At 36.6% G+C, this 12216-nt stretch overlaps 1 protein-coding gene across 1 annotated transcript in view; it reads right to left on the reverse strand.

Annotated features, from left to right (window-relative positions):
- Window positions 1–12216, reverse strand: part of FBXO3 (F-box protein 3) — a 49154-nt gene that overhangs the window by 11565 nt on the left and 25373 nt on the right. The window contains exons 4-8 of the mRNA XM_019639439.1: window positions 11076–11190; window positions 9255–9459; window positions 8551–8596; window positions 5034–5166; window positions 3549–3664 (exon numbers count right to left, since the gene is read on the reverse strand). Of these exons, the coding sequence (XP_019494984.1) occupies window positions 3549–3664; window positions 5034–5166; window positions 8551–8596; window positions 9255–9459; window positions 11076–11190 (615 nt within the window). The remainder of the gene's footprint in view (window positions 1–3548; window positions 3665–5033; window positions 5167–8550; window positions 8597–9254; window positions 9460–11075; window positions 11191–12216) is intronic.

Raw genomic sequence — 12216 nt, forward strand, 5'->3', positions numbered from 1 at the left:
AAAAGAAATCTACTAATTGGCAAACAGCTTTTTTTTTTCTTCAAAAAGAACTATTCAACTTCTATAAAGCTATAACTTCTAAATGAAAATCAGTTTTTTTCTCTTGAGTCTTCAAGCAAGAAAAATACTGGCTGTTCAAGTATTTGGATGTTTTGGCTTTAAAGTGAGAATAAAATAAATTTGTGATTATGAGAGGTTCTGTTATTAACCTTCCTGGGAAAATTCATCTAATTATCTGTAACTGAAGTAAAAACTTCAGGTCCCAAAAAACCCCGAGTGAAATACCTGAAAATTTGGTCTCTGATGATAGGGAAGCCACCTGATACAACATTGTTGACATAGGAAGTGAACCAGTCAGTAAAAGTAGCACCTGTAAACCAGGAAGGGGGAGAGAAAAAGGACAAATTGTTTTTGTAAAATCTATCAGGAAACAAGGAAACAACTTTAATTTCTCTATGCTTAAGATGTGATATCAAAACTAGAAACATTTACAGATATAATTCCACTAGTCTTTTATTAGGTCAATTTCTATCCTCAATTCTATCCATCTTATTCCCATCTACCTTAAGAGGAAATCCTCCAACAACCTTCAAACTACTTTTTACACTTAGAATTAAATAACAGATTTTTAAACTTTAATTTGTTCTGGTATAAGAATGAAAAAAGCCTTCTGTTTATAATTTCTTGAACAAAGGAGATACCATTACTTTTAGGAAGAAACTACAGGACAAATATCAGCACCTATCTATCCTCAGACAATCAGGGTACACTCTGACTCATGCTCAGCCTGGACATCTAACAGTGTGGTACTGTGGAATTCTGGGCCTCAGAACAATCCCAAAAGAGATGAGTGGCACTACCAGAGATTCAAATGCACAATGGTCCTCCACAGTCTCAGTGACCAGCTCGAAGCAGAAAAGAATGAGTAAAACAGGCCAGTCCAGCTCATACATCCATGATCTAGTGATTGGAGCAATAACCAGCATTTAATTTACATAAATTATGTTTTCCCCTTCTAGGTACTACAACATAACTTTCTGAGCCCCACTCCTCCCATTTGTTAATCTCAGTGCCTGGCACATTATTAGTCCCTTAATCAATGATGCCTAATCAATTTATTTGTAATCTTGTTTCTATTAACCCAGTTTCTGTACTCTGCGCCATGCGAAATGTTAGATGCTAAATTTATAGTATGTACTTAACATTCTATTTTGGGAATAATAGAAGATACAGTTTAGGCTTGGGTCTGATTCATTTATTAAATGCTACTATATTCAAAAGGGTCACTGAACATCTATCTACTTTGAGCAAGATATTAAGGAGCCTATCTCTAATGACATGAATAATATTAAAATTCATAGAAGGTACAATTTTATGTTTTGAGGACAAGTAATTTCCTTCTGGAGTTTAAAAAAATAATTTAATATAGTTCATGGAATAAAATGGTATAAAAAAATCTTATGGTTTCAAAAAAACATAAATTGACATACTGTATTTCAATGTACTTAAATTTATTATAATACATACATACCAAAGTGTGTTCTTTAAGATGAGGACAGAATTTTCTATGCAACTTTCACTACCCATCTGAACACAGAATCCAGTTTTCTTAAATATCTATTAATAATGCACTGAACACCAGGAGATTCCATCTTATGTTGAGGTTTTATCAAGGTAGCTTAAAGGAAGCTTTCTTATCTTTCCTCCCAGATCTTGTCTCAGTGCATCTCAAGTCTTTTGTTCTGCTTTCTCATTCTAGGAGAAATCCTAACTGCCAGAACAGTATTATCAGACCTTGATACTCTGCTGTAGTGGTGGGGTCTTCCACACCACATCAGACCAGCACCAAACTAAGAGTAAGAAACTCAGAGCCTAGCAGGGAGCTTACCTTAGAGCTCAGGCAGCCTTCAGTTTATAAACTGAGTAGCACCACTGCACTAGAGCCATGGAAACTTGGGACAGCTAAAAACCCAGCTATACCCTATAAACAATGGCTCTGAAATCATACTTCTTAAAGAATGTGTTATGCAAAGATGCTAAAGAGGACAACGGGCAGGGGGATAACCCCAGTGGTTGCTTAACTTAGAAACTACAAACCACATAAATCAGGAGAACCAAAAGCTAGGGGTTACGTGTGAAAGCTTTTTATAATTTACTACGTACGGGTGACAGCTTCTTGATTTTGTGAAGGATGCCACAAACCTATAATGTGCCAAAGTAAATGGAGACTTATACTCTGTCCAAGCTGTCAAGTAGGAAAAATAAATATAGACACCTTACCCTGCAAGGGCCCTTTATTAGTAGTATATGGGGATATTTAACATATGCCAGAAATGCCTTTAAAAAGCAAAATGGAGGGCCGGCCGAGTGGCGTGTTGGTTAAGAGTTGGCTTGGGATGTCAGCTCTGAGCAGCAGAGCCCCAGTTCNCAGCCCAGCTCCAGGTTGAGCTGTTGTTCAGCATCTTAGCTGTAGAGGGCAGTGTCACTGGCCCTCATATGTGGGATCCGAACTGGGGCCCTCTGGCGCCCCGAGCCAGCTCTTAACCATCGCACCACTCGGCTGGCCCAATAAAATTCTTAAGCACTAGATCCCCAAATAAATCCAGGAACAATTCCTTAAATAAATATATAGAATATGAATTTATTTGTTGGCAATGAATTAGAACAACTTTAATTTAAACTGAATTGTGTATGTGCTTAGGACAGATTACAGAAGTGCATAGCTTAAATATGTTATTTTCCGGAAGCACAAATACAAAACCTGAAGAATCTAAGGGTTCAGAAACTTAAGATAATCATAATTTTTTAGAAAGCCAAATGTCAATGGAAATCAAGCTAGATGATTGAAGTCATTACCCCCAAAATTTCAAAAAGATGACCAATATGAAATTTATTCTCTTTCTGTCCTATGCTTTGTAACCCTACAGAATATGATAATGAAAAATTATCCACCTAAAAAAATAGAACAAACTTAAAAAGAAAAAGCAACGAACCTGAGTGATCCATGGAATGGAAGATCAATTTCTGAATAATTAAGTTTGCTATAATTTTAGAAAAGTTATGTTTAAAGTACTAAACTGATAGAATAATGACCTTTACACATTATATTAATGAAACAAAGTACTGTAGTTAGGAGAAGCCCAGAATCTATGATATTGTTCACATTGTAAACACAGCTATTGAAAAGATGCAGTCTTGGGGCAGCCAGTTAGCTCAGCTGGTTAGAGCGCAGGCTCTTAACACCAAGGTTGCCGGTTCAATTCCCACATGGGCCAGTGAGCTGCGCCCTCCACAACTAGACTGAAGACGACTTGACTTGGAGCTCAGCTGCGCTCTCCACAACTAGATTGAAAATAACGACTTGAGTTGGAGCTAATGGGTCCTGGAAAAAACACACTGTTCCCCAATAAAATTAAAAAAAAAAAAAAAAAGATGCAGTCTTATCCACTAACAACCCGGTGCATTTTCCAAGCTGTGTGTCACATACATGCTCCTCCAAAATGTCTTAGAAGCAACCGATGTACAAACCCAAATCTTGTGTTACATACCAACTACTCCAGGTCCTTGAACTTCTTCTACATCACCTTTAGCATTTGTTATTCTCCAATAGCGACTGTCCAACTGACAGGCTTTCTCAGGAAGTGCATCCTTTGACATTTCAATCCTGGAGAAAGGAATGGGGCAGAAGAGACACAAATCAGGCCTTTGTTTCTTTTGTTTCAAAGTTATAGTATTTGGGATAAGACAATGAAGGGAATTTCAAAAAAAAAAAAAATTAGGAAACCCAACCCAAAGTGTGTGTTAATCATCTATTTCTGGAAGTTCTCCTAGATATTGGCCTCATTAGCTTGACTCCCCCATGGAAACGCTTTCATTTAATTTACACACCTGTCTTTCAGTGAGGATCTACAATAGAAAGGTCAACATAAAAACTTACAAAGACATGCTGACAACAATCTTTTGCTGTTCAAATAAAGATCAGTGTGGGAAATACATTCTAGAATTATAGTGCCATGAAAAACTTGTTTTAAAAAACCAAGTCTTTTTTTAACTATAAAGCTATGCAACCCATTTCTCTTTATTTCCATTAGCTTCTAGAAAGCACAAATCCCAGTTACTGGGGTTACACTTTGACTCTGCTTCCCAATACTATTATTTTCCTCCCTTCCTCTGGGAATCTGCTGTGTCTTATTTTCATTTTGAGTATCCTATAAGCATGTGTTGGTACTACTATTTTAAGCATGTCTCAGTCCTAGGCAAGGTTTAAATTAAACAACAAACATCTGTACATATGTAACTAAACATATCAAAGGCTACGTAAAAGCAAAATCCTAGGATGCTCCTGGTAAGTATACATTACTAAAGCATTTCGTGCGTGCGTGCGTGCGTGTGTGTGTGTGTGTGTATGTTTTTAAAACACTATGTATAACATCATAAAGTATATAAAATTATATCAAAAACAAAGTATCCTTAGTCCCTTAGAGCAATAAGTTGTCTTTATGTCATAGCACAGTATTTCTAATTAAAGTGAATTTAATATTTGTTTTTTATTTAACTAAATCCAGTGCTTAACACCATGTTTGATACACAGGCAGTGCTCAATAAATATTTGACTTTTAATTGAATATAGACAAGTGAAATTTAAAAAGCATGATTTTAAGTGACTCAGCGCAATAGGTAGCACGTCAGTCTCTTAAAAAGCATGATTTTACTTGGGCAATTTTGATAGGTTCCAGAAAGCATTACAACTCTAATTTGACCTTTCGTGATGATTCCAGTTTGGTGGTCCACCGTGTAAAGTGGCACAATACTTATATTTGCAAGAAATAAATAAGAGGTTAACGTAAACTCAAGGTACTTTACAAACACTATATCATAGAAAATTTTGTTACCCACATTCCTCCACAATTCAGCAAGAAGCTACCTTTCAAAATGTGTTTTATATATCATGTCAAATGGGGCAATAATAACACATCCATAGGATATATCCCACTGTTAACTGAAAGGCAACCAACCCCCTTTAAAATTCTCACCTGATTCGGTACGTGAAGAAATAGTGGGGTGGATGTACAGAGCTCAGTTCTGGCAAAAACGATGTGGAAACTGACACTGTAATATCCCCAGTTGTTGCTACACACTCTGGATCATGAACATATCTAGGTAATTTTAAAAATTAAATATTTTTCAGTCGACTAACGTCAATTCTATAAAAGGTTTAAAGATGCAAGGCAAAATATACTATACTTCACTTTAGGATCAAAAATTTAAATCATATTTGGGACCTTAAAGGGATAGTCCTGTTAAGCTAAGAGAAAACTAGAAATTATAAACAAACCAGAAAACCTTGAAGACTCTGGATCAGTAATAATAGTCGTTAAAGTTCAGTGAGCAGTGGTTTATTAATGGATCAGTAATGAACTTGGAAACTAAAAAGAACTTATCTCCATTTTCAGAGCTAAGGAAACTTTTGGGACATTTGAAAACCCAGCTAGACCCTATAAACAGTGGCTCCGACAATAACAATGCGTTAGTATGTTATTCCAGCGTCCGCTAATGTATATTTAAGCTATCGTTTCTGCCAAACATGCTACTATGAACCAGTATTACCTCTAATACTATCTATAATACCTGGATGTCCCATTTAGAGATAATAAATAATAGCTGCCAGGAGTTAGTTAATAGCTACTGACTTGCTATTTGCAAGAANCCGGTGAGGCAGATCAATCGCTGGCTTCTGGATGGCCACTCACTGCGGCTGCTGGCCACTCACGCTGGCTGCTGGCTACACACGGTAGCCCATGGCAACCCACTGCAGCATGGGCTGCAGCCTACGCCGTCGCCGGCGAATCACAGCAGCCCAGCTCCAGGTTGAGCTGTTGTTCAGCATCTTAGCTGTGGAGGGCAGTGTCATTGGCTCTCTTATGTGGGATCCGAATGGGGGCCTTCTGGCGTCCCAAGCCAGTTCTTAACCATCGCGCCACTCGGCCAGCCCCAAAGGCAAAGAGAAATCTTAAAAGCAGCCAGAAGGGGGAAGAAAGCTACATAATCACCTTCAATGGAGCAACAATAATACGGACCCCTAAATTCTCAAAAAACAAGCCAGAAGGATGGTATAGAGTGCAGAAAAAAATAACTGCTGTCTAGAATTCTATATCAAGTGAAATATACTTCAAAAGTGAAGATGAAAAATAATTTGTAGACAAAAAAATCTGAAAAAATTCAGCAGTAGCTGTCCCTCATTTTAAAAAATACTAAAAGGAATTCTTCAGGCAGAGAAAAATGATCCCAGGTAAAAGCATGAAGATGCAGGAAGAAATGAAGAGCAACCAGAAAAGATAAATCTAAATTAATGTTGAAAAATAACATTTTCAGGAATATAAAATATGAAAATTAAAATCACAAAAACTATAATACAAAAGGCAGGAGGGAGGAAATTAGAGTTAAAATATTCTAATGTTCTTTCATTTTCCAGGAAGTGGTGAATATACTAATTTAAAACAGACTTTAATTAAATAAAAAAGGGGGATACAGAATAAAATATAATTAAGAATGATGCAAAAAGGAACACCTGCTCAGGTGATACAAATGAAAAACAAATAGTGGGGCCTCCAGTTAGCTCAGGTGGTTAGAGTGCAGGCTCTTAGCACCAAGGTTGCCAGTTCAATTCCCACATGGGCCAGTGAGCTGCGCCTTCCACAACTATTGTAGATTGAAAACAATGACTTGACTTGAAGCTGATGGGTCCTGGAAAAAACACTGTTCCCAATAAAGTTTTTTAAAAAACAAAACAAAACAAATAGAGACATGGTATATTTAAATTCAAATATATTAGTAATTACATTAAACATAAATAAACTAAATAATCTAATTAAAAGACAGACTGACCAGATAAAAAACAAAGCATGATCATATCTAAGAGGAACATCTTAAAGATGTAAGTACAGAAAAAAAATGCTAGAATAGCTCTAGTGAAATCACACAGAATAGACTTTAAGGCAAACAGCATTGTTAGTGGTAATGGAGGAGTTCTTTAAAACGGTAAAAAGGTTGAATTCACTACACAAATATTATAATTCTAATTTTGTGTCTAATAAAAGCTTCAATATATACATTTATTAAACGAAGCACTAAAATGGAAAAATATATATCTACAATCAGAGTGGGTGTAATTTTCTATTGCTACAATATTAGTAGCTTAAATCAGTCATTAATTATTCCCGCTTATGTACTTCAGAAGTCTGGGTATGTCTGAACTGAATCATCTGCTCAGGTTTTACAAGGCTGAAATCATGATATCAGCTAAGGGTGCTTATCTTATCTCATGCATCTTATGCTTGGGATTCTCTTCCAAGCTCACTGGTTGTTAGCAGAATTCAGTTCCTTGCAGGTGCAGCTGAAACCCTCAGCTGCCATTCCCTATTACCTCGCCCTCTCCACAACCTGCCAGTTTGCTTATTCAAGGCCATAGGAAAGTCACCCATGCTTCAAATCTCTGACCTCTGGAAGGGCCCAGTTCCTTTTAGGACTCACCTGAGTAGGTCAGGTCCACTCACTACAATTTCCTGTGATGAATGATTAACTCAGATCAACAAATTTGGAACTTTAATTAATTACATCTGCAAAACCCCTTCATCATTGCTATATATGACCTAATCACAGAACTGAAACCAATGATATCCACAGCACCACTTACACTCAAGGGGAGTGTATTATTACACTATGCAATGTACAGCAGGTGTTGAAATCTTGGGAACTNTAGAAGGCGCAGCATCATTGACCCTCAGTGGTATCCGAACCGGGGCCCTGCTGCTCAGAGCTGGAGTCCCAAGCCAACTCTTAACCAACGCGAACCTCTGGCCGGCCCTATGCTGGTCTCTTAAGTCTGCTGTTTTGAGGTCTCTTGTGTGACTCATCAGTATTTTACTATATAGCCTTGGTACCAAAAGAGAAAAAGTATAAAGTGGTTTTATATATCTATATCTCTATGTATTAATATGATTGACAGAAAATGCATGTGCGTGTAGGGCCGGGATCAGCAAACTGCCACTCGCGAGCCACATGCAGCTCTTTGGGTACATGTATGTGGCTCTGAAGTAAAATTGAAAATGAAAATAAAACTATCATAGTTTCATTTATAAAATTTTTAAGGGATATTATTCACACAATGGTGACTTCATTTGTTTTATGGCTCTTGAATAATTTTAAAATTGTTGTGAGGGAAAGCTTTTCCGTCTCAAAAGTTTGCCGACCTCTGGTGTAGGGGAACCATCTACTCATAACAATTCTATACATTTCACTGTTCTATAGCAGGGTCCCTAAGAGAACAAGGTTGTATGAGGCATGGCTTTTTTCCAAATAGAAACCAAATTCAAACAAAGTACAAGGGCTATTCTAATGAGAGCCCAGATACAGCATTTTAATAAACCAGCAAGCCTAAAGAAATACAAGTATAAAATTGTCAGCCGATCAAGTAACTGAAAAGTTTCTACCAACTTAATTTTTTTGACTGGGAGGAAGAAGGGAAAAAGACAACTTTATTTTTTCTCCTACCTATGATAAACATGTCAATAGCAGCTGGATTCCGAGCCATTTGGTCCTAGGTGAGAAAAAGGATATTATAACTGAGAAAAATACATTTTACTTAATTTCTCATTGTTCATTATATATATTCTTCCCTGAAGACAAGGCAAAACAGATAAACATAACTTAAGTGCTCTACACAATACTCAGACATTCGTCACACTTTTTAGTTCTTCCTCTTAGAACTGAAGAACTAAGACTGAAACCAAATACCATATTTTCTAATTACATTAAAATCATAACAAAAGCCCCCTAAACAGCACCTACATTTTTCAACAACTCAAATACCTACTGAAGAGCTTAAAAAGTTCCAACTGCACTCAGATCTTGAATCAAATGTTCAAAAGTGAAATTTTTTAGGTTAGAAATGTATATTACAATTAATTACTTCAACAAAAAGCTCATTAGTTTTTTTTAAATTAAAATGCCTTAATGCAAATCATTGCTTTCCCTCTGTATGTACAGTAGTTTGTATTGTTTGTCTATTGGTTAAAATATCTTTTGGCATTCCATGCTATTATGTTAAGACTATTAACCATGTAGTTAGACAAGTCTATGATTAAATTGCATAATGCTGTACACCCATTCTACTACCCTGAAAATTCCCAATATACACATTTATACACTCATCACAACACATCTTAAAGCCACATTTAAACACACTTCCTACTTACTGGACATTGGTAGAAAACTTCATTTTTGTTTCGGCCCTCCGCCGCTTCCACTGCTATGTACTGACTCAAACCAGTATGTATGCAAAAAGTTAAAGGGAGACAGTATTTCAGTCCCTGTCTCTGCTGGAAGCCTCCAGCAGCCGTATCGACATCTAACAAATCCTCAGAACGATAGTGATTAGACAGCGCCATACTTCCCAACAACCTGAGAATACAGACTCAAAATTTTAATCAATTGCAGTGCTAAACAGCTTTTATCTTTTTGTTGAATAATATTTTCATATTAACTTTACAAGAACTGATTAACACATCGATTCTAAACCGAGATGCCAAAAACACTAGTTTCTATATATTAAATTTGAACTCGAGTGGATTCTGATTTAAATTAAAAGCATAAATGTCTAAAATAGCTAAATGTCATCTTTTTTACAAAGCAAAATAGTTTTATTGCTTTCAAGAATCTATCTTGCCATGACAAAACATAGTGTTTTGCTATGTATGTATGTATGACTAATGTTTAGAAAGGTAAATTTCCTCTGATATCTTTATCTTCATACAACCTTTAGCTTACCCTATCGTATCAGACAGTATAAATATTAATCAGCCCAAAACTTGTCAAAATTTTCATAAACTTAGGATGCGTGAGATCTAAATTCATCTCACTACATGTCCATGAGAACACAGGTGTGGGTCCTTGATGATATTCCTATCCTCAGTCTCACCATTTGGGCTGTGAATAGATAAAAATTCCTGTGTTGAAACTGATAACCTGTTTGTCATGTCAATTCTGGGCAACTCTTTTAATAAGTTCTCTCCTATTGGCTCTTGAAATGTGACAATTTTTCAACTTTGTCAAATTTCAGTTCAATAGGAAAACAGACTAGAAAAAAAAAAGCCACTTAGGCTTATCTAGTCCCAGCTGCTCAATATTTGGCACTGAATACTATCTCATAATCTCAGTATGATCACCTCCAAGATTTCTTGTACTCACTCAACCCAGATCTGAAATGGTAGCGGAGCCTCACAGGATTTTTTACACACAGAGGCACCACATTCCGATAAGAACAATGCAAAGTTCACCCTAAATTCTTATTAGCATTTCACAAATGCGGTATCTCTGAAATAGATAAAGAATAAAAGGAGCAGACCCATTCAAAGCATCTAGTATTTAAAATTGCAAGAGAATTTGACAGCCACTGCATGGTCTGCTTTTCCCAAAAGGTTCCACAATGAATACTTCATCTTTTAGAAGTAAGTTTAAAATAGGCCATTTAATTATAGGCTATACTTGAATAGGACAAAATTGTATTATCTTTAATTTAGCGTACATAGCTCTGAACAAATATTGCTTTTTACATGTATGGTAAAAGAATTTGCATGAGGCTCCCAAACACAGATTACCTGGCCTGTAACAGGATAAGTATTTCAAAGGTTCCAAACAGTGTTAGTTAAAATATACTCACACATACACCTCCTCTATGTCCCATAGTCCTCCCACCCAAACAGACTTCATTTTAACTATTGGGTCATCGGGAAAGTCATGACGTATTTTTCCATGTTTTTCAATGCAAAAATGCGTCATGACTTTCCCGACGACCCAATATAATGATGTGTTGATAAAAATAATGTTTTTATGAGATTTTTATTTTGGTAAAATCAAATTTAAGCTGTAGATTCTGTTTTATGGATTGCTACAAGGAAGCAGAGAGAATTCCTATACTCCTTTAGTCTGTTAAGAATAGCTACAAATATAGTTTGTTTATTTTCATTTAAGGAAATAACTTGTATCATCAAAAATAACCAAAACAACAAACATCTTACCCAGGAACCACTAGCTTCTGCCCATTGTGGATACGATATGAACATCGATAGTCATCAGGAAGCTTGCAACCAATTTGAGCTTCCACAGCATCTAGGTCTTCCTCTCGTGCACCCTCTGCAAATGCATAAAAAGCAAATTATGAAGAAACAATAAGCCTTAACTCTAAGAAGAAATACAGTCTTTCTGCTAGCCAATAAAACAATCTCAGAGCAAGTGAATTATGTCCAAAATGCACTGCTGAAATATAGGGAAATGAATGGAAAATTCAGAGAAATATTATATCACTTTAGATTGGCTCTCACATTTGAAGCACTGAGCAAGCAAATTCCTCAATTTCCTCTCAACAGGGAAAACACCGGTACGAAGTAAAATATGGAAAGGTAGGCACCAATGAAATCCACACTAATTTTTTCACATTACAAGGCAAACATTTGGGCATATCTCATTTTTCTTAATCTAATATACTCACACTTCTCTATTTAAAAAAAAAACTCTAGAATTTCTCTAAACTGGTGTTCAAGAGTCTTAATGTAGTCTCTAAATGGGAAATATAGGACATAGGTGAAGGTTCATCCTGTGAGGAGGCCATTAACTTGATTTCAATTTTGCACGTTTGTAAGCCTGCCATATATTCTAGCTTTAAAAAGCAGGAACTAATTGCAAGTACCAAGAGATATACTTTTAGCAATGGACCACCAGGTTGTAGAACCAAACCTCTCGCTGAGAACTAGAAAAACTGAACAACAGAAAGTTCGTTTCAGTGGTTTTGGAGAACCTCAATGACAGTGATAAATGGCAGGCGTGGGGGGTCCCGAAGAAACTGAGGTTAGCCTGCCTTTGGATTTGGAGCCACCTTGTCTGTGAAGTAACTAGCAATTCTGAAAACAAACATGAAGCTGAGAGGCTAAGAAGCTGAGCAATGCTTTCAGCAGGATCACAAGACGGAGTGAATTTTCCAAAATTGATAAAAGAAAACATCAAACCATAGCTTCAAGAAGGATTATAGGGCGGCTGGTTAGCTCAGTTGGTTAGAGCGCAGTGCTCGTAACACCAAGGTTGCCGGTTCAATCCCCACATGGGCCATTGAGTTGCACCCTCCACAACTAGATTGAAACAACTACTTGACTTGGAGCTGATGGG

The sequence above is a fragment of the Hipposideros armiger genome, unplaced genomic scaffold (assembly GCF_001890085.2).
Source record: "Hipposideros armiger isolate ML-2016 unplaced genomic scaffold, ASM189008v1 scaffold_44, whole genome shotgun sequence".
Lineage (NCBI taxonomy): Eukaryota > Metazoa > Chordata > Mammalia > Chiroptera > Hipposideridae > Hipposideros > Hipposideros armiger.